Source organism: Acanthisitta chloris, unplaced genomic scaffold, assembly GCF_000695815.1.
Source record: "Acanthisitta chloris isolate BGI_N310 unplaced genomic scaffold, ASM69581v1 scaffold36890, whole genome shotgun sequence".
In the NCBI taxonomy this organism is placed as follows: Eukaryota; Metazoa; Chordata; class Aves; order Passeriformes; family Acanthisittidae; genus Acanthisitta; species Acanthisitta chloris.
This window is the reverse complement of record NW_008650550.1, coordinates 2,572-28,275: the sequence shown is the minus strand read 5'-3', so window position 1 is coordinate 28,275 and position 25,704 is coordinate 2,572. Positions and strand designations below refer to the sequence as shown.

Here is a 25,704-nt window from a genome sequence, read left to right as displayed (position 1 = left end):
CTCTTCCTGCCAGTGTCTTGTGTATCCTTATGCTGCTGAGGCTAAAGACATCACAAACTTTGCATATATGCTTGCTGTGCATATTTGTAATTAAATATTGGCTTAAGGGATTTTAGAGTAACTTGCTTTTGAATTGTTTTGGGATTGTAACTAGTTTAATTACAGGATAACAGGATAGCAAAAACATTTTCAAGGACTCTGAGTGGAACTGTTTAGCCCTGGTAGTTCATGAAATAGCATATTATAAAACATGCATATACATATATATTAGTTAAACGTGTCTCAAACTGTTCTACGCTTAGATAGTTTTCCGGGGGGGGGAGGCTGTGAAGAGGATAGAGGAGACTAAATTGTTTCAGCCTTCAGGTGATTTGAGGTGTCAGACTTCAAACCAGCTGTTACTTTGGATAATTTAGCAGTGCTGGTAGCTAGTGTTTCATAGTTTGTAGTTTGCTTTGTGCTGAAGAAAATTTTCAAGGCTTCCTAGATGGTCCCTGTAGTCCTGGAGAAGTCTCTTTGGTTTTTACAGACTAGTAGAGAATTATGTGTCATATTGTCAGCCTAGAAGGGTAAAAATTTAGGAGGAACAGTTACTACATGTTCAGTGTTTTCTGCATAGCTCTCTGATGATTTATCGGACTGCAGTTGTTTAGTCCTTGCAGAATAACTTAGATTAAGCAATGTCAGCATTCCAGGGACACATCTGGATTTTTGCAATAGTTTCAGAACATGATGGGGTTTATCACTTGTTGCTTTTTCTTGTTCTGGTTTGGGTTTGGGGTTTTTTTTGACAGTTTATCCTTGTAAATGAGAGGTAGTGTGGTGTTGTTTGCTTGCCTTTTGCTGCTGGGCCTTATGCCAAAACCTGTCAATCCTGCCAGTTCCTCTTCACTCTTCCACCCATTCTCCTCCCGTTCATCCTTGTCCCCATCCTGTCCTACCTCATTCAGGTTAGTTTTCAGCCCTTAGGGTCCTGACTGGACGATGGTGCTGCTGACAGGAAGGAGGAAAGAGGGGGGGAATGGATTGCAGTAGCCTGACTTAAGAAGCTATAGCTTCTCATCCTTAGGATATAGTTTTACATTGCACTAATTCCTAATAGCAGATAGTCCTGCACCCTTCCAGTTCCTCCTCCCTACCCTTGTTTGCCCATGACCTTCTCCTCTCCCCTGCATTACATCTAGCCAGTTATGTGGGGCCCCAAGGAGTTGATTTTTGTCTGTTGAGTTCATAGAAATGTTTTTACTGAAAACCATGGGAATGCAGGGCAGAGGATGGATGGGAATGGTAGTCCTTGTGGCATGCTGCCATCGGGTATGATCAAATGTTCTATGAAACAGCTGGAGAATTCAGCCTGTGCTTATTTCTGGCTGCTCACCAAAGTCGATACCGTACAGAAGTTTATTCTCTGTTGATGGAATGCTGTCTCTACAAAGACTGCTCCTCAATTGTAGCAAAGGAAAGGCATGAATATTGCAATACAAAAGAGAAACGTTGGGTTTTTTTCCTCGGCAGCAATTGCATAAGCATTTCAGGCCATTATGGTTCAATTTACTTGTTTGACTTCTGTTCCAAAAATAATTCTAATTTTAGTAATATCAATAGTCATAATGTTTAGTTTTGATTAAAGCATAAATTAGATTTTAAGGAGAAAATGCATTTGAGCCAAGGAGGGAACTTTTTCTTGTGAGAAAGGGTGGGTGGGTGAAGGGTGATGTGCATGAGTGCAAGTCTCAGTGGAGTTGTACAACAGTGTGCTTTGTGCTACACTGAGAACAGCATGGGGGATGTGTAATCTTTGCTGCTTTGACAGGGAGTTGGATCATCATGTTTTGTGTCACAACAAAACGCTGAGATTATCAGGATTTGAATCCATAAAATAGATGTCACTATTTTGATAATCTTACTGTTTTGTTTTTTTTTTTCCCTTTTGCTGAAAAGTATGGGAGGCACAATACCACCTGCTCCAGCCAATGCATCCACAGAGGAGACAAGTAAGGTGAGATATGAAGAATTTATCATGGAAAATTAACGTTTGGATGCTGCAAAAATTACTGAGCAGGACGGGGGGGGGAAATTGCTGTCACTTTTCACTCAGATAGGGTGGGTGAGTGTGACAGTTCAGTCTGAAGCCTGCCCATTGCATGTTGTAGAAGACTCATTACAGATGGCTTCCTGCTTTATTTCAAGTGTTACCATGCTCCATTTCCCTAATCCTGAATGCCTGATGTGCTGTGCAATGCAAATGCCGAACAAAGTCTTGATTTCTTTTTTTTTTATGTTCTTGTTGTCTGTTTATAAACCTTTTTTCTAGTCATTAGTGGATTATATTATAATCTCTTCATGAGAAGAAATCCTAATGACCATGATAAGTAATGAAGTAAAAATTGAACTATCAGATTTTTAAGGCACTGTTGTGGAAGAGATTTTTGTTGAGCTCTGTTGATTTATTTTAAGAGAGATGATAAATTTGGCTCATAGATATTTATATCAGAATCTTCCCAATTTTGAAATTCTTCTGGAAAAATGGATCTTTTTTTTGGTTTTGTTTAATAAGGACTGCTGGAATTGCTGTCTAGTTAGAGCTATATGGAGGGACTGTGCATGTACTGAGTGTAGTCTGTGACACTGAGTATGAAGACAGGCAGCTTATGTCTGTGATAAAACAGGATGTGCTAAGTTGTGGGATTCACATGAAATTTAGTTAGAAGTTGAGAGGAAAACACTTGAAAATTTTTGAAAAAAATTCTAAGTATGTATAAGGGGCAACAATCTCTGACCCTGGCAAATGGAAACAGTGTTTGAATCATTGTCATCAGCTTATTGTTCCCTGCTAAAGGACCTTATCTTAATAGTATTAGATTGAGAGAATTTTTGATCCAGAGAATGTGTGAGGGAAGGGAAGAAGGTTGGGAGGGTTGGTTAGTAATCATTGCAAAACTGGTTCTGAATTGGATATTACCTGGATTATTTGGGTTTGATTATTGAATTACAGAATTTGAAGGATGGGCTTTACCAATAATAGAAGTTCATGGGTCCAGATTTGGGCTCTGAAATATTTGCATAGACGGTAGACTTAATCTGAGAGGATGAAAAGGAAAATGAACATTTTAAAAGCAAAATGGTTCAGCTGTAAAGAGATCTCAGTTTTCTAATGCACTGTTATTTGTGAGAGTGGGAATAGAATATCAATTAGAAATAATGTAAGCTTACAAATACATTTCTCTCTCAGGGCAAAGCAGAGGAGCAGCCAGAGGAACCAGTTAAATCACCTGAACCAGAAAGTGAGGAGAGCGACTTAGGTGGGGAAAATAGCCTTTATTGCATTTTGGCAACGTGAAAATGATTCTGGAAATCCTCTCTCTGTAGATGAAGCTTAATCTGGTTTTCTGGTTTTCCTCCAGAAATTGACAATGAGGGAGTGATTGAGCCAGACAATGATGACCCTCAGGAAATGGGAGATGAAGATGTTGAGGTAAGTACAATGTTTTCACTGTGGCAGTAGGAAAGATAGGGAGAGGTTTTGAGTTTAATAAAGAATAGCAGTCGAGGGGGGATGAGTACTGTGTTACCTGGGTAGCCAGTTGTTGCTTTGGCTCTTGTTCTTCTAAACAGAAAAGTTACTGGCTTAAAAACACAGTCTGTTCTTAGTCAAGGTTAGAGTCAATAAAAAAGTTCTGTGAGAAAAATCAGATCAGAAAACACCAAATAAGTTAGTCAAAACATTAATGAAAACTGGATACATAGAATTCTACCACTACTCAACTTGATTTTCGAGCATTTTATTGCTAAGAATAATGGTGACTAATGTCTTCATGATGAAAGCAAAGGTTTTGTGCATGTTTTTGAACTATGATTTCAGTGCAAATTAAAAGCATGATTCTGGAATTGGAAAACTGGAGCTATCTCTTAGCATGCTAATTCTAGCCTGGACTCCACAGTTTTTGGGTTTTGTGCATGTTTTTCATTTTATTTTGTTAGGTAACTGAAGAGATGGCAGATCAAGCTAATGAAAAGAAGATTGAAGCAATAAATGCTCTAAGTGAAGGTGATAAATTGTTTTTTAGTACATGTTCAAGGACATTAGGTTTGATTCTCCTTTTAAAATACAAAAAGGTAAATATCTTGGACCATTTTGAATGTTTTCAAGGAAGAGCAAACCCACTGTCTGTTGGATGCCCAAAACTGTAGTGAACATGAAAGCTTCTTTAAGTATTGTCTTCCCAATGTAGCTATAGTTTTGGGCAGGGCCAGGGGGAGTGAGATACTGCAGCATCTTAATTACAAATTGATCGTTATAGTTCTTCCCTGCCTAATATGATTAGTGTCTCTAGTGGTTTGTCTTAGTGCAGTGAAAAGCTGTATAATAATGATGTAACTTCCTCTGTGATTGAATTCAAAAGTCAATGTACAGATTTGACTGGGAAAAGTCTCTTCTCTACCATTCATGTTGGAGTTTGTACTTCAGTAACATAGCAAGTGGAAGAAATTGATTTTTCCTTTGTTGATGATCTTCTATCTAAGAAGTGCCTAGAGACATGACACCCTGTAAGGCAGGTCTGGGAATTTGGGTGTAATTTCATTGCATAATGATTGAAACTTCCCTGGTACCTTTATTTAGGTGAACTTCAGAAGGCTGTTGACTTGTTCACAGATGCTATCAAGCTGAATCCTTGTTTGGCCATCTTGTATGCCAAGAGGGCAAGGTGGGTCGTCATAAACAAGTGATTTGTTTTCCTTCCTGTTCTGTTATTTTCCTTAAGGAGTCTAAATATAATAGCAACTTGAGGATCTATGTAAACTTAAACCACATGAGCGAGAGAATGCATTTCATGGATTTTCTCTTGTATATGATTAACCAGATTTGCTGAAGCAGCCATGTAAGGCTAGATTCTCGATAATGGAGTAAATAACAGTTGTATGTTACAAAATGCATTGTGGTAATATTAGGAAACTTTCCTGTCTGATCATCCAGGAGCCTCTCGGTCAGTCACAGTCACACCACCTGAGCCAGGACTGAAGCCCCTTCGCAGCCACACACACCACACTCAGTCAGACCAGGTGTCCTTAGTGCCTTGTCCCCACGTTTCCCAGAGCAGAGTCTCAGACCTCTGGATCCTTAGAGTAATTTATTCATGGTGCGACGACGGAGTAACTGCTCGAGCTGGTGCCTCGGAGGGAGGAGGGACGCTGTCTTCAGTGAAGGAAGGTCTGGGGTTCACCGGCTCCTGGTGTGTCCGGTCACCTGGCTGGGCCACAGGTCCCTGTGCCCTTTGTTATGCGAAGAGTTGGCACTTCACAGCCTCTCGCCTGGGGCTCTGCCTCCCAGAGCTCAATCTGCAGCTGGCGCTGCAACTGCACCCCGAGCTACTTGCACTGAATGTGTTCCTCAACAATGTGGCTTTGGGTATGTTGAGTTAGAATAGTGCTGGGTAGCAAACAACGTGCGAAATCTGAAGTTCTGGGATTAGGATGATGATTAAAATGATGTCCTGTTTAGATGCAAACTTAATTATGAATCCTGTGAATTCTTTCCCTGTTGTAGCTACTAAATGAATTTGTTCACTCTGAAGTAGACCTGGTTCTGTTGAACAGTCCTACATTTGAACAGGACACATCTAAATCTCAACCTGTTCACTACCTACCTTACTGCTAATTACATCTACTGGATTGCAGATGATGCACTGGGAACATGGTCAGATTTCATCTGTGGTAGCCCTAACTTGATAATGCACTAACATCTTGGTCTTCCTGATTTTTAAGGAAGGCAGACAAGTATGGGCTGCAGAAGCAAAAATTCCCACAGATTCTTTTTTCTCTTTTTACGTGAAAAAAACACTTAATGATGGATGATTTGATAGTTTAGTTGATCTTTTCCATAGCAAGGTGTTATTCAAAGAAATGTTCAACTTGTGATGACTTTCATGGGATTAAGTAGCATCCTTTAACTGTTCCATTCTAGTACACCTTAACTGCTACCTGCCTGGCTGGATTTTTTCCTTTCCATGTCGAAGTTTTTGCATGTAACACCACTTGTGTACCTTAATACACTGTTATTGTTATCATATCAGTATTTTTAAAACCTGTAATCTCATATCTTCTCAGGACTGGATTTAGCAATGAAAAGTAGTAAGAATGTTAGGAGGAGTTTTAAGTGTGACACCCCCCCCAATCTGGTCTGTTGCTGAAAAAATTACAATATCCTAATATATTGTTCAAATTTGCCATGCTGATCAAATGCAATGAGTAAAGTACTGCTTGGGTTGTGGTTCTGGGGAGTTTGTGTGTTTGGGGGACTAAGGGTGTTGTGCAGCCAGCAGCATTGGACTGGTGAGGTGTAGCTTTGGAATGGTTTCTTGATATTTTATCCACCTGTTTCTAGAAGAGAATGTGTGACTTTATGCTTGATTTATAATGAGCCTCAACAATGAAGTTACTTATAGGCGCTATAATTGTTGATTAAGCTGTTTTCAAGGAATTGTAAAAGGGCAGAAGTTCTGACTTGGAGTGTCTTGAAGGCTTTTGTCAAGTCATGAATGTGTTCTAGTATTTCCTTCAGAGACTGTTAATTTGAAATGCCTGAACTTCCTAAAGTACCACTCTGCTAGTTGGTCTGATATGCTTGTGTATTGTAAAATTTGCAGTTGTCACACCTAACTGACAAGGCACTGGGGTTACTAGCTGGGTTTGTGTTTGTTTTGCTTCTTTTAATGACTCATCTTCTAGCTCCTTTTCCTCATGGCTGTAGCTGTTGGTCCTTGTGGCCTGTATAACTCCTCATGCTCCCGTTGTGTCCCTGTTTTAAAGACTATGCAACATGGCATGCATAATATTACTGTGTTATGTTCAAACTGCTAGTTGCCATGGGCTATAGACTCTAAGCACCATGGGACTGAACAGTCCTTTGCATTTATGTGTCCTTTCCTTCTGCACTAGTTATTCTTGCTGGCAAGGCTTGAGTCTGAACAATGAATGCTTTCACTTGCTAATGATTCACCTACAATGCTGGGAGGGTGAAACTGAATTTTAGTGACTTGGTTATCACTAAAAATCTTTTTGAACTCAGCTCTTCAAATGCATTATCTCACTAGCTTGCCTGTTAGTCATCCAAAATTATTTCCAGCTGAAGTAAGTAACTTGGTATTTTAGTATGTGCAATAAATGTTCTTCTTCCCACAGTGTTTTTGTGAAGCTACAGAAGCCAAATGCTGCCATTAGAGATTGTGATAGAGCCATCAAGATTAATCCTGACTCAGCACAGACCTACAAATGGAGGGGGAAAGCACATAGGTAATGAACTGCACCTGTACTTGATGCTGTCTTCACTTACTTGGGGGGAACAGTTTTGTTTATGCATTCTCTCTCTCCATCTCTGTGTCTCTGAACTGTGTCTTGTACCTGAGAGCTGTAGTTGTGAGCCAAAAAACCATTGTGCTGAGGAGAAGGTTTAGAGAGGAAAAAAGGACCGTGGTGATTTATTGATGGCAATTCATGAGTAGTCCTTCTGGCACTGTCTCTTCCTCTCTCTCTTGCGTATTTAAACATATTTTCTAATGGCTTACTGCTCTTCTGAAGAGCATTTTCTAATAGCTTGCTAAAGATTAGGAGTTCTAGGACTGTGTTTTATTTGTTTGGAGGTGTTTTGTTTTCAGTTAGTTCAGCTGGGTTTTTTTACTAACCTGTAATTCTTAGGCATCTCTCTGCTGTCCTTATTCCTTGGATTCCAGAGCTCTTTCACTTAGTAAATTAAAATGCTTAGTTATTAAGTGAACCATTTGTTGCAGTTGAGGAGTGGTTTTAAGCAAACAGTGTATTTATTTAAAACTGCATTAGGCATCCCCCCAACTATAGCTCAACTTTTTTTTAATCAAAAAAAAGTGACACTACTTAGGGTCTGTGTAAAACTGGGAGAAGTAAATGCTAATAGAACTTACAGGATGAAAAAAAACCATTTTACACAGTGTTCAGAGAATAGTTTGTTAATGTCTACAGTTTCAATAAACAGCTTGGATCCAAAGAGCAAGAAGACTGGAGCATAGTTTGGATTAATACCTCTGTGAGCAGAATTGCTTTGACCATTTGCTCAAATTTTTGATTTTCAATAGTTTGTATAAGTTAATAGTTAAGAAGTGTGCACAGTAGCTTATGTGACCTCTTCAGCTAGGAAGTTTGAGTGCCAAGTTAAGAGGGTCTCCTTAAGCTTGTAGTGGTATAGTACTTGTACCAGAACCCTGAATGTGTCCTTTTGCAATGAACACATGGTCAGTGGTGCAGAGTAGTTTTTATTAGTATGCTTCATGTGTTTAGGTAGGGTGCCTGCTCCCTGTTAGACCCTTCTTGTTTATAGCAAGCAATGATACCGGCTCATGGAGGGATTTTTTTACTCATGATTGCTTCAAGCAAAACTTCCGGTGAGGCTATGAAGCAAGTGAGCAAGTATCTTCTCATGGTATCATAGTGTGCAGCTTGGAGGAAATACCATGGTTATTATATTTCTGGAAGTCCATGTAGCTCTAGGTCAAAATTCTGATTGCTGCATGGTTGTTAATATTTTGTAGAACTCTTAAGTGTTCAGTTTGCTTTTTCCTTCTGAGAGTTGGTGTCTTCTGAATTCTAGGCTACTTGGTCACTGGGAAGAGGCTGCTCATGATCTTGCATTAGCTTGTAAACTGGACTATGATGAAGATGCTAGTGCCATGCTGAAGGAGGTGCAACCAAGGGTAAGTGGGGAGCAATATTGGAGGTCCCTCCTATATTTGTTTGAGTGACATTGCTGCATTCACATTCTTCTAGTATTCATTATCTTGTGGGAATGTGTTCATGTGTCATCTGACACTTCAAACTGAGTTTATAAATACTTCTGTCTTCAGTCACAGCTGGTTATGGCTGTGTGTAGAGAAACTGAGTTAGTGGGGCTGGATATGTAACTGAAATGTGAAATAATATGTTTCTATTTAAAATTTTAACAGAAGCATCTGAAGCAGTTGAGTTTGCCAGGTGTTTTAGAATCTAGGCTAAAACAAATCAGAAGAGCAAGGGGTTACTGATAATGGATTTATTTTTTTCCAAGATGTTGGTGAATTGATCAAAGGTTTGTCCTAAGCACACGTTTCAAAGGAAGCACTTTACTGTGGTTTGTACTTTCGTTAGTCTGCCCCACGAGGGCAGCCTCAGCCCTGCACCACGGATTTTCAGCTGTTCTCTGGTGGCTGACCTCAGCATTCTTCTAAGGAAGAACTTGTGTAACACATGTAGCACTATTGATAGCAGGCTTTACTTTTTTGTCTGTGTTTGCCTCTTCCTTTGAACTGGTTGACAGACCACAGATGGCAGCTGTTTGCATTGTATTGGATTTCGGGAGAAGGTGGGGACTGCAGGGCTGGGCCTCTTGTAAGGAGAGACATAAGGCTGTCCTGTGTCAGATGGAGCCAGTTTCAGCTGGCTCCTAAACAGACTCACTGCTGGCCAAAGCTGAGCCAGCCAGCAATGCTGCTGGTGCTTCTGTGATATTTAAGAAAGGCTTACAAAATGTAGCACAAGAGCTGTGAGAGAGAGGGGAGGAAAGAAGAAAATTACGAAAAGCAACCCTGTAGACACCAAGATCAGGGAAGAAGGAGGAGGTGTGCTAGGCATGGGAGCAGATTGCTCTGCAGCCCATAGAGAAGGCCATGGTTAAGCAGCTTATCCTTTGAGCCCATGGAGGTCCACAGTGGAGCAGATATCTGCAGCCTATGGAGGATCCCATGCCAGAGCAAGCAGATGTGCCCTGAAGGAAGCTGCAGCTCATGCACACGGGAGCAGGCTCCTGGAAGCAACTGCAGCCTGTGGAGAGGAGTGTACGCAGAAGCTGGTTTTCTGGTAGGAGCTGCAGCAGCTCCTGCAGGACCCATGAACAGTCTGCTGCTTAAGGACCACGCCCTGTGGGGAGGACCCACACTGGAGCAGTTGGTGCAGGACTGTATCCTGTGGGACAGCCACATGCTGGGGCTGGAGAATATGTGATGAGGAAGGAGTGGCAGAGGTGCAGTGTAATGAACAGACCACAGCCTCCATCCCACTGTGCCATTCAGGGTCAGGGGAAGAGTGGGAATGAAGCAGTAAAGTTGAGCTTTGGGAAGAAGGTGGATTTTGTTTTGTTTCTCAGCATCTTACTCTCTTTCTAATTGGCAATAAATTAACTAAGTCTTCCCCATACTGAGCCTGTTTTGCCCATCATGGTAGTGGGTGAGTGATCTCCTTGTCTTTATCTCAGGCTAAGAGCTTCTCTATCTTATTTTCTCTTCTGGTCCTGTTGAGGAAGGGGGAGTGAGGGAGTTGGCTTACTAAATATCTGGCAGCCAGCCGAGCTTAACCTTTCACATGGACACACATTCCTGTGTCTTAACAGCTTCAGCTTTCAGTTTTTCTACGATGTCTTTGTAGAAGATGCTGTCTCCAGCAGAACGACAATGGAAGCCATTTTGCTACCCATTAGTCTTCTGTGTTGGAGATTATTGATCTGTGGTTAATATAACAAGGTCTTGGGTCTCAGTCTTTTTTTTATAAGAGGTACACTTAATGCTTGGCTCAGGGGCAGCCTTTTATTTCACAGTTAATATTCTCATGCACAGAAACAGCAGAGCACCTGTGATACATTGATGTGTAGTTGCCAACTGCATGGGAATTTGTGTATGTAGCTGAAGAAAAAATCTTTTCATGGCTGATTTTCAAAATCTTTTATAGGTGAAGATCATAGAATCATAAAATTTTAGGGGTTGGAATGGACCTTATAGATCATCTAGTCCCAATCACCTCTGCCATGAGCAGGGACACCTCCCACCAGACCAGGTTGCTCAAGGGCTCATCCAACCTGGCTTTGATCACTGCCAGGGTTGGGGCACCCACAGCCTCCCTGGTGATATGTTCACCTAACTTGTTCACTTTGAGCTCTCCTAGAACTTTTTAGTATGTATCACTTTCATCTAAAAGTCTAAGTCATTCTAAAAATGTTTAGTTCGTTTTGAGAAATACTGAGAAATAATGAAAATCTGAACTTTGGAAACTCTTTGTGCTTCATTAAGAAGAAAACAGAACACCTCTCTCTCTCCCAATGAGCCTCTGAATGGCTGTGACATCAGGTTCTGGTAGCACATACTGCATTCATTGTCAGTTGGTCCTGCTGCCTGCTGTGTCTTCTCTGGCAGATGTACTTCAGGAATTATATTATATGGAACGAATATCTCCTAGCTAAAATATCATATCAAAACTTTGCTTCTTCCTTTAAAGAGTATGCTAAAAGAATACAAGAGTACTCATTGTAGTAGTGGTATCCTTGTTCTTGCACTGTGATTTTGCCATGTGTTTTTAGTTACAGGAGTGTCGGGGAGTAATCATTGTATGCAGTTTGTGAAATCGTGAACCATTTTTTGCAGTGATCAATAAGGATTCATTCTGTTTTCCTCTTTTTTGCTAGGGCTGTAGATTTGATACACTTGACAAAAAACAATAGGAAGCAAACTTCCTCCCTACCAGCCCCTTGTTTTGGTTGAGGAATTCTTTGGTCTGCTAGTGTCTAGTTGTACATGCTGTAGAGGCATCGGAAACAGCAGTAACACTATCTAAAAAGTGTATATATGTCTGTGTGTGTGTGTGTGCAAGGGGAATTAGACTGTTGTGCCCTTCTCCAGGGTAGTTGCTGATTTTAGCCCTGAAGAAATGAGTTTTTCAGCATAAAAGCATCAAGGGACATGGAGTGATAAGGTGTTTAAATCCTAACTGTGGTGTGAGTCCCAAAACTGTTGCAAAAAAGTGTACTAGAGTTCATGTTCTGGTGAATCCAGTCAGGGCCCAGTAGACATGAATAGCTGTTGCCATGGGGAGGAAGTAGCAAATGGCTCCTAAAACAAAGAGGCTTTTAGGATGTGAAGTCAAATCTTAGTTTTAAGAACTGGTAAAAGCAGATGGTTATGATTACATGTATATTATATTGAAACAGGTTGTGTGATATGCTAGAAATGTCTATGAAATGTTGGTATTCCATTGGAACAGGCCCAGAAAATTGCAGAACATCGACGGAAGTATGAACGGAAACGTGAAGAAAATTTTTTAAAGAGTGAAGAAGGCACGAGAAGAACATGAGAAAGCACAAAGGGTGAATATTTAGGCTGTAGTATTTTTAATAATTTGGAGTGTGTCATATATTTTGGTTCAAATGAATTGCAGAGAAGAAATACTTCAAGTCTTAAATTTTAGAGAGTTGGTTTCTGTCTTGTTTACTTGACCAGTAATGAAATCTGGAAGAGGGTGTTGTACTGTATCTGGTTTTGTTGCTTGTGATAGAACCAATCTCTGGAATCTCTACTTATCCTGTGTTTGCAGAAGTCAGTTATTCTGTGACTGTACTAGAATAGTTTTCACTTAAAATACCTATGTTCCCGAAGTGGGAGGTTTTAAATTCAGGATCATACTTCACTTCTCTGCCTCACTTCCTGACACAGTTTACTTGCTTTTCCTTTGTGCTTTAATGTTACATTTTAATATGCTGGGGGTGGGAGTTCTAAAAATACAGTTGGGGAGCTAAAATAAATCATACAGTTCATATTCACTAAAAGCATTCTTTGCATAACTTACCTGCAATAATGTACTAAAGTAAGAGTAGACATAGCTCTTTCTTGTCAGTGGTTTTTTATACACAGTGAAGTGCTTTGTCTATTGTGTTAGCCCACCTGCCTGAAACAGTCTCGGCTATTTTTTTTTCTCCTAAGCCCAGTTGAGCAGTAGAAAACAGGCTGCAGTTCCATTGTTTTGTGTGGAATGATGTGCTTTCATCTGCAGGAGGAAGAAGCAAGACGACAGGCAGGAGGAGCTCAGTTTGGTGGTTTCCCAGGTGGCTTCCCAGGTATGTTATTTTTAAGCACCAGTACTTAAGGTTAGAGGTTGCTGTTGTTTCCATGTGGAGTATTGTAACTACACTTCTTGCAGCATTTGTTCTCAAGACAGAGAGGAAAATATTTTATGAAGTTTAGAGCTTGCCCAGAAATAACTCTTTGAGCACTAGTGGGAAGAGGGGTGGGATTCTTTCTCTTAAGGGAGATTGATGCTGTGTAGCAAGTAGAGGGAAGACAGAAATCAATAATCGATGGATAACAATTAAAGGATTTAGGTCTAGGAAAACAAAGAAGCAGAATTTGCTTGATAATGTGTTGAAAAGCTAGTATATAAGTGTCTAAATTACCCAGGGTACCTTGGACCTATTCTGCTGAAGAACAGTAGTTTTAAGGTTGAAAATGTGGATTGAATATTAGGAAAATCTGTGCTGGTTGCAAGCTATTGCTGAACAGAATAGTTTCTCTAAGGAGGTAGTGCAATTTACCTAATAGAAAAGCTGTCCTTGACAGTTCTACAAAAATCAGACTTTCCATGGTATCTTTTGGTACAATGAACTGGGCAGGAACAGGAATAAGTACTAATGCTCTTGAAGACTGGGATGGAGTTGAGAGAGGCTGTGTGTGTGCTCCAGTTGGATCATCAGCCAGATAGATAGAGACTGTATGTACCATGCTCAGCACAGCTGGGGAAGCTGATTAAGGATTCAGTAAGAGAATGTCAAGCACTTTGCTTCAGGGATCTTTTTCTTGTTGGATTTTTTTTCTTTGGTGGTACAATTTTTTCAAACCTAAAGTTCCCACCAAATGTGAAATGTGCCTGGGACATATAACTACTGATCTGCTTTTGCCCTGAATTGTTCTCCCCAGGTATTTCAACTACTTGTGTTCCTGGGCTTGAGACCTACCTGATTTAAGTTAGCCAGAAAAAGAACTGCACACATTACAAGCTTCCTATTCAATTGGGTTATAAATGTAGATGAAATAAGATGTAGGTCTTCACAGAAAGGGAAGGTGAAGACCCTGCTTTCCATTCAGTGGACCAGCTGTAGCCTTATGGAAGACGTGGCTTTAGAAATATGGCAAGGGCAGTATGTCTTGGTCTCAGTGAGCTTCCTGTATAGATGAATTAAATGTTTTTCATCTTGCATTCTTCTTGTCTTGGGTTTTCAGGTGGATTTCCTGGGGCTATGCCTGGAGGTATGCCAGGAATGGCAGGTATGCCAGGTCTCAATGAGATTCTCAGTGATCCAGAAGTTCTTGCAGCCATGCAGGTGAGTATTTGTTAAAATCAAAGCTACATGTTCTGACTGAGAGAACAGCAGTGCAAGCCTAAGGGGAGGAAGATGTGACCTTCTGGATAGCAACAGGATCCTTGCTTATTTCTGATGTGAAATTCTTTCCATGTGTGTGTAACACCAGACTGTCTGGATTCAATGGTGGCTATTTTTCAGACTAATGGGAGCTTAATTAAAGATTACACAGACACACACACACACACACACTCTGCCCCTGAACTGTGATAGGCAAAACTATGTGCTATATACAGTTTGTCGTCTTTTTTTAAAACATCTCTCAAATGGTCACTTTCCACGTGTTATAATTGACTTGCTCCTTTTTTTGCAGAGAGATAATTCTGCACAAACAAGATACTGTTAGTATTGTTGTAACACAATACAGTACAATAACATTGAGATGAAAATTGCCTTTCTCTTGAGGGGGGATTAAGTGTTCGGGTTTTGGCAGAGACAGAGTAGCATCAGAGTAGTTCTGCATCTGGCATTTTCTGGATTCATGTTCAGAAAGCTTACTTCCCCAGTGGGCTTGATTAATTGCTCAGTGTCATGACTACTTCTACTTGAGCAAAGTATTCCAGTAGATTAAATATCTGACAACATCAGTTTTAAGGGTAGGTGGGCTAGGAAAAATCAGAGCTCTGTAGTTCTACTTGCATGCTAATATAATCAAGTGTAAAAGAGGTTTGTTTCTTTTGCTGGATTGCTGTGGTTAAAGTAGAGTTGTGTTGTTCTCAGCTCATTGAAATAAAGGCATCACAAGGGAATCTTTTTCAGTATGCCCTGAAATCACAAAAAACATCACTTTCCATACAAAAGTTCATGGATTCCCTTAATGGTTGCTGATGTTGGGAACCACACCTTTTCTTAGGCTGCCACAGTCACCAACGTTGACTTGCATTCAAACCATCCAGAAAAGGTCCCTGACTTGTAGTTGTATTCCTTACCTGGCTAATTTAGGCTGTAATACAGGAGTTTGCAGAGAGAGTTGCTGAAAACAGGGTTCTGAGGTGCAGCTAAATCCTAAGCACTTGCCACATGCCTTTAAGAAGACTCCGTTGCATGCTGGTTATATATACCCCAGCACAAGTTAGGACTCTATTGCAAGAATGTGTGCTGACAGTGTTTGCTGATAATGCAGGCAGGCTTTAACATGTAGAACCTGTCAGCAAAGTCTTGAGTCTCTTGCTGACGTCTTTGTACAAACTTTACATCTAGATGTGATTTATTTAGCCCTTCACCCCTGTCTACACTGATGGCTTTTCATAAAACATCCAACTCTGTGTTCTGGTCTTCTCTGAATTGGCAGCGTAAGCTCTGGTCTTAAAAGACTGTAGTTTCTACTGCTTGGCTTCTGCAGTGCTGTTCAGTGCAGCTGTGGAAGGTGTTGATGGATAATGTTAGCTGGCAGCTATTGTCTGTCATCTGAGGTGTTGCGAAAACGTCTGAAGATAGTAAGTCACACAAGCCTCGCCCAAATTGTTGTTTTGTCTGGTATTAGCAGAGGCTTTTCCTAGTGAAAAGTTAGTGCTGAAACTGGAGTATTCTGAGAGTAAAGACAGCCACCTCAGTCTCTTTAGACTTATTATTATCTCATCATCTCTGAGACTATTCTCCATGAGTTAACATCGAGACGTACCTGAGTCTGTTAACATCTCAGTAACGTTGGTGTGTGTGCCTGAAGCTGTGCCAAACTGGTTATGCTGTCACTTTCATCTTGTCATCCATAGGAGCAGCTAAAGAAGCAGATATGGCTAACTATGGACATGTTTAGGGAAGTTATTGCTCATCATTGGCATAAAGATAATCTCTGAAAACCACTATAAAAACTTCTTTCTTGATGAAGATTTATGGTTTTATCCTGAAGATTTATTTCTTCAGGCTGTTTCCTTTTTTTTTTTATTATTATTGCCAATATTAGTCTTCTAAGCACAAAGACTCAAAGTAGCAAAGCTTCTATTGTATTTCTTATTACAGCTCCTTAATGGTAGTAAGTTGTGACCTTCTAATGCATGTTATTTTAGGTCATTTGCCCCTAAGCTTAAAGTCACTAGAAGAGTTGACTGAAATTTTAGTGTGTTTATCTTACTTTACTGTTTCGCCTGTCTAGAGGCTTCTCTGGACACTTGTCTTTTGGAGTCAAACGGAACTTCTTTCACAAGGAGTGATGTGTAAAATGAACCTATGGATTCCATATTTGACATGGAGCCATGTGTTAGACCCAGACTTCCACCCAAATGTGTCAGTTGGAAAAAAACCCACAATAGTGATAACTTTTCATCCTCCTGCAACTTAAGACTAGAGCATTAGAAAAAACATTAGAAAACTGTGTGTCCCCCTAGTGCCATTTATAGAATGTTTTTCATTCCCCCTTACATACTAAACACTTCCCTATGGAAATGTTGATGTCCTGAGTCTTAAACTTTTTTTCTGGTAAATTGCTCATGAGCATGAAATCTTGCATGTGTTAGACACTGTCTAAGGTTAAGAGTTCCCAGGGATTTGAAGTAGTACAGAATCATTTATTTGCTGTGAATTTGCAGGACCATGAAACACATAGCATAAAACTGGGTATTTAACCTTGATTTAGGTGTGCTTTGACATAAACCAGTGACTAAGCTCACTCAGCTTTTTGGTCCAGATTCATACACAGATGAAGCCACAGATTTAACAACATGGCATGATCCTTCCGATCCTTCCAATGTTTTGAAATCAATTCAAGAAGTTTGAGATTGTCAAAGTTACTTTTTCTTTGCATGGAAAGTGGAGAAAACATATCTTGTCTCTGTTTTCTGAACGTCAGCATTTTATTTTTCATAGACTTTGCACATTACCTTTTGTGAGGGAGATGACACATTTGTAAATCCTTTGATAAGACTAGACTCTTGTTTCCCAACATGTACGAAATATGAGTGAAGCACGTGGGTGATGTCACTGGAGTCCACACCTACCAAGTGCAGTTTTGGATCAGACTTGTTAAACAGCTTTGAACTGTGTGTGATGCTAGAATAGATGCAGGATGGTGTTACTGTAGTACAGACAGCTCTGAGGACACCAGTTGAGTTTTGGTGGTTGTCTGCGAACACACCTGCCACAGCAGTAGGCTAAAAGTCTAGGGAGCAGTATATCTTTTGGTGAAACGACTTAAATGTGCTGGAAAGAGCAGCAGATGAAATTACAGCTAACGCAAATGATTTGTATTGGATGTAATAAACTCCTTGCACTTCTGCTGAATTAAACAACTCTAATCTTTGCAGAAGTTCCTTACAATGGAAACATTTTCCCAGGCTGAGCTGTATATAGCTATATACAGATTTATTAAGGGGCACTGTTCAAAACATACACATGTGAAATGACTAAAACCAGTTCTATTCAGTGGAGGCCAAGGAGTACTAGAGGAATGGGGGGAAGTATTAATGCTTCTCAGACTAAATAGAGAAGATGAAGTTTTATTTTTTATGGCCACTGACTTTAATGAATATGTGAATGTATTTGTCAACTGCACCATATAAATGTGATGAGGGATAACAAGATTCTCTTCCAAGTGCAGTTTCTTAGGGGAGGTGGGGAGTGACTGAGAATTAGATGCATTTGTAAAAGCCAAACACTGCCGCATCATGTGCTCACAACACAGCAGATTCAAGCTTCTGCTGCTAGAATGAAAAGGGGAGGAAAGGATGAGTAGCAGCTGTTGCTCAGAGGAGGATTATTGTATCATGCATGCTGCACACATCGAGCTCCTACCTCCCTCAAAATGCATTTGAAAGATGCCTGAACAGAAACAATGCAGTAGGTGTGGCTGTGTTTGATAACTCCTGTTCTGGGAAAACAGAACTCTCACCCTGTTTGTCTTCTAACACACTGAACTACTTCTGTAACAAGTTAGTAGTGACTCTGTGTTTACTGATACAGCTTTAACAACATGCACTGTATCACTGGGCTCTCTTTAGAGACTTCTTGCCAAAAGTCTAATCTAGTCTTGGCATGTTAGAAGTTGAGCAGGACTAGATTCATGTGGAACCACATAACCACCAACTTTCATAGACTTGTTTTAAAAATGCCCTAATTTTATTTTGCTTTTTGTCCTGCAGGATCCAGAAGTTATGGTTGCATTCCAGGATGTTGCCCAGAACCCAGCAAATATGTCCAAGTACCAGAACAATCCCAAGGTCATGAATCTCATCAGTAAATTGTCTGCCAAATTTGGCAGTAAACCATAAAATCCCTGGTTCTTAAAAATCATATCTGAATGGGAAGGATTGGATTTGGCTAACGAGTGTTGCAATAAAACAAACCATTTTACCTCTTTTAAAGAAGAGAAATGAGGTGTTCTAAGGAGAACTGCTCTCTAGCCCCACGCATTGACTCTATTCAACAATTGGTTTATAGCACCCAAATTATATTCAGACGACTTAGTTTTAACCATCCCTTTTTGTCCAAGAGTTGCAACCTTTTGTTACAAGTATTACAGTTTCCTCTGATTAAACACTCCTGTAAGAAACTGTAATATTCCAGGAGTGTGAGATAAAAACTTGCTGTTGTCTCAGTTTGGTTTTTTTTCCCAATTGCTCCCACTGAGCAAAGAGGAAAAACTTTTAACAGTTGAAGTCTGTCTTAATCCCCTTAGGGCAGAAAAGTTGGCCTAGTCACAAATAGCAAAGGTGGGACAAGTCTGAAGAATTAACTGGATAAAGGAATTGCCTGCAAATACAAATCTCCTTTTTTTGTTTCTTTTTTTTTATTATGGGTGACTGACTTTATTATAGCTACTATCAGTATAATCATGCTACCTAGTTACACACTGGAACTTCTGGCAGTACTGCAAATACTGTCCCATTTTGATCACCACAGCTGTGCAGCAAAGGTACAGTCTTATCTTTGCACACCTGGCATGAAGTACATATTGCAGAGGCCACAGAGGTTTTGTTCCTTGTTCAATTCTTGTCCAGCACCTTTATGTAATGTTTTATTTATCAGCCCAGATCTGGGAGAGCAGCTTACTGTCTGTGCTTGTGCTCTTGTCCTTTCCCAGTTGGCAGGTCCTCCACTGGTTGCACTTGCCCTTCCTTGGGGCTGTGCTTACCGAGTTGCATCTATTTGGAAACTCTAGGGAATGAATCCTGTTGCCATCACTACCTCTGCCCCACTGCGTGCAACCCATCCAGAACATGTACATACAGAGTTATAAATTGGTGAAGGGGAGAATACCCAATAAAATTGCAGCTCTGGGTTCTGAGTTGGTTTGAGTCCCTATGTGCTTACTGAGTAAATTTCTTGGTCAAAGTCCTGCTGTGTCTTTAGAGGTGATGAGTCTTTCTTCACCGCATTCTGTAGTCTTCCATTTTTTCTTGTAGCCTTTTCTTTAAAAAAAAAAAAAAAACCCACAAAAAAACCCCACAAAAAAAATCTCAAAAAATCTGTTGTTGTTGTTTCATACTGCCATGTTTTTGAGGCTTGTGATGTGGAGGAAAAGGTGAAGTGATTGGAACAGACAGAACATTCTTCTAAGACTTAGTTTAACAGCATGGGTATTCCTTGAAGCAGTGTCTGTGCTGCTGATGGTCAGTGGATTTGTCTACTGATAAAGGCAGTTGTTGTTTCTGTTTATCTTAGCTAACATCTTTCTGTGGAAAAGATGACCATAGTTAGCTGTTCACTGCTCGAGTCTCAATGCTTGTGTTACTCTTTTGTAATTCTATATCTTAAGCCATAACTGATGTTACCATTTTAAAAAAATCTGGATTGGTGTAGGAACTCGACAACGGTTGCAAAAAAGTAAATCCCCAAATGCTTTTTCTCATACTAATGACCCTGCAGAATGAAATGTGAATCTTTTTGCTTAAGAAACACAGTTCTGAATACTTCTCTTAGCTTTTCAAAATAAAGTATGGTTTTGAAAAATACAGCTTTTTGGGTTTGTGTAACTTTCTGATCAAGCCTATTTTGCTTAAATTAAATGTGGAAGTGCTTCAATGAAAGTGTATATATAACTTGAGGTTGAAATTGGAACTAAATGCTTAAGGGCTTGTCTCCATGACCAAACAAACTCATTATGATTGTGTGTTCCTGTGTGCCTGACCTGTGTTTTTTTTGTCTGGATCTCATGTTCCCCAGAGGAGATAATCAAAGTAGGAGATCCCTCAGTATAGGCTGAAACTTGATTTCCTCATTCAGGCTGATGCATCTGTGCTGTACATGAGTTAAAAGTATCTTATTTTCTACAGTTTCCTGTTGCTCCATCTTGGCTGTTTGCGTCTGTCTACCCATGAGTAGTCAAAAGTAGGAAGTTCACTCCTAGCTGGTAGAAATGGTTATATCCTGTCCTGCCTGCTTGCTTACACATCAGTTGCCCTTATTCAGAGCTGATTGACTGGAGAAAAACATTCTCCTTCATTTTGATGTTGATATTAGGCTGTCGGCTGAATTCCTGCTCTTTGGGAACGCATATCCTATGGCTCCTTGGTGTGTGAGGTTATTTTGGTTTTAGTGTTACGTGGTAAGTCAATTGAGGAGATGTCTGAACCTCATCTCAGTTCCCTGAGTTGGCACGTGGGCACCTAAGCAGCTAACCTGGTTTGAACAGAAGTGCAAGTGGAGAAAGCTGACTGCACAGGAGATGAGCAACGATGGTAAGTTCCAAACATGAGCTGTAAGTAGCTATGTGAGGAAGTTATTTTTTGAGTGCTTGCTCCAGTATTTACTGGCAGCTCCTTCAGGTTGTTTGTTCTGTTGCAATACAGAGCAGGGGTGGTTCTTGGAGGGGCAGTGGTAATCAGCTCCACTGGCAAATTGACTCTTAAAGCTGCCAGTGCATATTGCTGTCAGCTAGGGCAGTGTGCTGTCAGGTGCTGACCCTGCTTCAGGTGGGTCTTTCTGCCTTGTGAAGCAAATCCTGTACTGTGCTGCTTGGCTGATCTGGGCCATGACTTAGGTGACCTGGGCTGCCAAGGATTGTGGTGATACACCTGCAGCTGAGTGGCAGTTGTGTGAATCTGAGTGACTTGACTGTCCTCTGTGGCTGAACTGCTGCCCCAAGGGAAAATAAGTGGCAGCTCAGTTGCTGCTTCTAGGGTGTTCTAGTTCACAGGGAGCCCTTTGACATAGTAATGTGGAGAATGCTGGGCTTGGTGCCTTGGAAAATTTCTCTCACTTTAGTGTAGGGCTGTGAATAAAGTGTTGGGCTCTTTATCAAAGTGGCTTGGTTTGTCTTTGCTGGAAGGCAGTGATTGAATGGGCAGGAGCCAGACTGTCTCAAAGTTGGATGAAGGCAGGTGAGATGAGCCTGGGTAGAGCAGTGATAGGCCAGAGGCAGAACAGGTCAATAAATGAGTATTAAAAAGTCGTGTAAAGGTAAAACTATGTGCTAGAAACAGCCTGTAGCAAGTATGATCTGTAGTTTAAAATGTCTTTAAATGCCACTTAATTTTTGTTTGTTAATTTCAGAACTTTTGCATAAAGCTCATACAAGCCACACCTTTGCCTATGCCTGTACATCCCTCTTCTGTGAGATGGAAGAGCAGATAATAGTGTTATGGGAGCTCATAGCAACTGTTATGGATAGGAATGGGAAGTTGTGGACCTAACCAGGGTGAGCTGGAGTCAGGTCAGCTTTGGTATGTACCTTCCCATGGATTGTGACATGCTCCTTACTGGAAGTGTTTGGAGCCCCTGTGAAATCCCACAGGGTGTCTAGGCTGAGGGATGCTGCAGTGCTTTCAGGATTGTACAGCAAGCAGGTTGTTGAATTGGTGGTAGAGGCTAGAGAGTTGTTTCCTGTTGTTAGCTGCAGGGCAGCCTGGTAGTGGCAGTTACTGGTACCGAAGTGGATTGGTATCCTGGAGCTGGAGGATGGTTCAGTAGGAAAATAGTGGCAGCATTTTCTTCTGATGTCTAGAGAAAGGTGTCTCACAAAGATTCAGAGCTCTGCAGAGGTTGGCCTCAACTTTGCTTCATCCATGATGGAGTGAGGGCAGCATTGTAATACAGTAATTCTGGATTACTGAAAAGCTGAAGTGGAGTAAAAAATGGCAGTTTCCAATTGGATGCGGACACCTCCATGTTCAGTATCATGGGATAGTAGTGTGGTGTAAGAAAATGCAAATACAGAGGAAGCAGGAACAGTTTTAATTTGACAGGGAAATGAAGCAGGTCAGGTGGTGGTTGGTGGAGCTGTTCTTCAGAGCAATGCAAAAATTCAGGTGACTTGGGACTATAAGTGATTGATCACCACGTGAATCAGAGCTTGGGTAAGTCACTCACCTGATGTGGTCCTCACAAAAAGGAACGTCATGTAAGACAAACCTGCCTTCATCCCTGTTGACAGGAAGTCCTGAGGTCCCACTGAATGTGAATACTGAGGACTTTGTAAATCTGAGTTCTTGATGACTAACCAAATCAAGATGTTAACTTGTAACCTTGCTAACGAAGTGTCACTACTGTATCTGTATGAACAAGATTTGAAAGGTATATTCTAGAAGGATGGTCTCAGAGAGGCTTGGGATCTCATCAATAAATAAATGTATTTGCAGAATGTGTTACGGCTTTTTTTGTCAAGTGAGTGGGTAACAAACTTTGGCACCTTTGCACGGGATTTCAGTGGCCACAAGAAAAATTATATTGAAGTGCTGGAGCAGGTCCAGAGAAGAGCAACAAGGCTGGTGAAGGGACTCCAGCACAAGTGCCATGAGGAGAGGCTGAGGGAGCTGGGGTTGTTCAGCTTGGAGAAGAGGAGGCTCAGGGGAGACCTTATCACCTTCTACAACTCCCTGAAAGGAGGTTGTAGTCAGGTGGGGGTTGGTCTCTTCTCCCAGGCAACTAGCAGTAGGACAAGAGGGCACAAACTCAAGCTCTGCCAGGGGAGGTTTAGGTTGGATATTAGGAAGAGATTTCTTACAGAGAGAGTGTGAGCAGGCATAGGAATGGGCTGCCCAGGGAGGTGGTGGATTCACCATCCCTGAAGGTTTTCAAGCTGAGACTGGATGTGGCACTTAGTGCCATGGTCTAGTAACCACAGTAGGGTTGGACTTGATGGTCTTGGAGGTCTTTTCCGACCCATGTGATTCTATGATTCTGTGTAAAGTAAATAGCAAGGAGATGAAGTCTAAAGCAGTTAATAATAAACAGCATTCCATTATTGAAACATTTAATTTTCTAAATCTAATGTTCTCACTCTGGTGGGTAACAGTTACTAGAAATGAGTTGAGTTTGCATTTCAGAAAGAAAAATATCACTGAAATTACATAACAACCAGCACAGTGTTCAATAAAATTACCTCTTGAAATAGACTGAAGGTACAAGTTAATTAGGAAATCTTCAGAATTAGATGGAAAAATATCCATGTACTATATTGAGATTGAAGTTCTGCCAACTGTGCTGTCTCTCATTAGAGAAAATTCATGCTGATGCTCATCCACTAGTGTGTCTAGTTCTTATTTGGAAAAGAGCAGCACCAAGTGCCACCTGTGCTTTCTTATTTGAGATTTGTTCAAAAATTTATCTAAAATACGGCTTATTGCTAAGAGTTTAGATTGGAAAATTAACACAACTGTTCTACAAGGTTATTTGCCCTCACTTTCTTATGTGCTGTCCTACAATGAGGAAAAGCTCTTGGAAAAAAATAGGTTTTCAGAAGCCATTTTATAATCCTTTTTATTTTTATTTTTTTTTTTAGTCTCTTGTATGAAAACTTTTCAAAGCAGAGGAAACAAGATTCTGAACTGGAATCAATTTCTAGACTTCATGGGGAAAAAAAAAGACCACAAAACTGCAATTAGAGCATGTTAGACATTTTTCAAGTGCCTGGGCGGGAGGAAACAACATCAAGGCAACACAATTTGTGTTTGGCAATTACTTAGTGTAGGTAGAACTAAAGGTGTCTAAGGGACATTTGGTTAGGGCTAGCAAAGCTGTTGAGCAACTACCATAATAGGGGATTAAATTTAATAATGCCAAATGCAAGTAATTTAAACTGAAAAGCATTTCAGCTTTGGGAATGCCCCTTAGCCTAGATGAAGTGCACAGGGAAAATTCTGCATCATTCTAGAAGCTCAGTCAAAATCTGTTCAGCCAAAACACACACACAAACATACATACATAAGAAATGGGCGTTTGAAGACATTTGTGACTACGATGCTTCCTTTTGGAATAGGCTGGTTTTTCCATGGTCTTAATACTTAAGCCCGATCTTGACAAGTTGGTGTGATCAAATTGCTCTATTTAATGAATTTGAGCTGTCAGCACATGCAATCTCATTTGTTAATCTCTAGTTGCTTTCATCTATGATGTACTGAGAGGGAGTATGAGCCAGTTTATCAACCTTCTCTGAAAGATAAAGTTTTGCAACAGATTCAGACAGTCCTTTTGAAAGTAGCAATTAAATTCTGACCTAACAAGTTTGCGTTCTCAGTTGAATTTTAAAGTAAAAATAAAGGATGATACACATTTCTAAATTCTCTCTTGTAAATTAAAGTCAGAATAAGGAGGGTAGTAGGGTAGAATTAGTTTAAGTTCAGAATTCATCCTTAACTTGCTATAGTAAGACAGTGCTGAGGCATTAAATTTGACCTCTGGAATGACCAACAGTATAATGAAACAGAAACAGAGTTGTGGGGCAGCCAAAGAAAATCCATCGAGGATAAAGTTTCTCAAGATCAGTTACCTCCTTGTACAAGAATCTACAGAATTGCACAAACTAGAAATTGCAGAGATGCAGTTCATGTGCAGAGAATATGTTTGTACTTGTAGTTGTTTAACTTCAATTCTTCCAGACTTTCTAGTAGAAGTGACAGTTTTGAGGAGAAGGAGGTAACTTGGGCCTTCTGTCCTTCCATAAATTCCACTTCCACCTACTGTGTGTTTGCCTGGAAACCTGTTGAATTTGTAGCATTTCTGTGAAGACCTAAGGTCAAGTCTTCATGAAACTTTTTATAGGTAGGTTTTTGTTTGGTTGGTTTTTTCCCTGCAGAACACACTGGCACATCTTGTTTATCTGTAGTGTTTCCCTTGTATTTCTTGGACAGCTTCACTAGGTCTGTATGTTCCAACAATAAAGTAAGCTGGGTTTGGAGTATTGCAGTTGTAGCATTACCTGTTAATACTCTGTTTTGCAACATATACAGGGCATAGTGTTGTATTAAAAATATTGCTAAACAGAATAGTAACAGTATAGAATTATGTGGGTGCACATTTATGATGGAAATCCAGTCTGTTAATCTTGGTGAAAGCTTCCCTCTGCACATGAGGGTCAGAATCACAAAGGGCAGCAGTAATGGGAGTTTGTGTCCTGCTTGAGGTGTTTCTCCCAAAAGCACATGGACCTGATTGTGCAAAGTCACTTTGCGCAACTGTTCCCTGGTTTTGCAAAACCTGAGCTGCTCCCGGTTGCTTTAGTGACAGGAGATAGTCAGTGACCTGTGTACACCTTCTAAATTAAGGTTTGAGTCTTTTGCATGTAGGGGGGTGTTACAGGTGAATTATTAAGAGAAGTCATCAGCATGGGGCTAACTAAAAAGGTTTTATTAATGATTAAATGATGATCAAGTGATAAT

General features: G+C 40.5%; 1 protein-coding gene across 1 annotated transcript; it reads left to right on the top strand.

The window, feature by feature from the left end:
* Positions 1-1,883: 1,883 nt before the first annotated feature.
* Positions 1,884-18,515, top strand: ST13 (suppression of tumorigenicity 13 (colon carcinoma) (Hsp70 interacting protein); the record flags this gene model as incomplete). The annotated part of the gene is given in 12 exon segments (XM_009069425.1): positions 1,884-1,999; positions 3,233-3,302; positions 3,405-3,475; positions 3,982-4,048; positions 4,622-4,706; positions 7,180-7,290; positions 8,618-8,720; positions 12,028-12,086; positions 12,088-12,130; positions 12,814-12,877; positions 14,037-14,137; positions 18,250-18,515. Coding segments are annotated over 12 exon segments (1,019 nt in total), but the record flags the coding sequence as incomplete, so codon positions are not given.
* Positions 18,516-25,704: the final 7,189 nt, after the last annotated feature.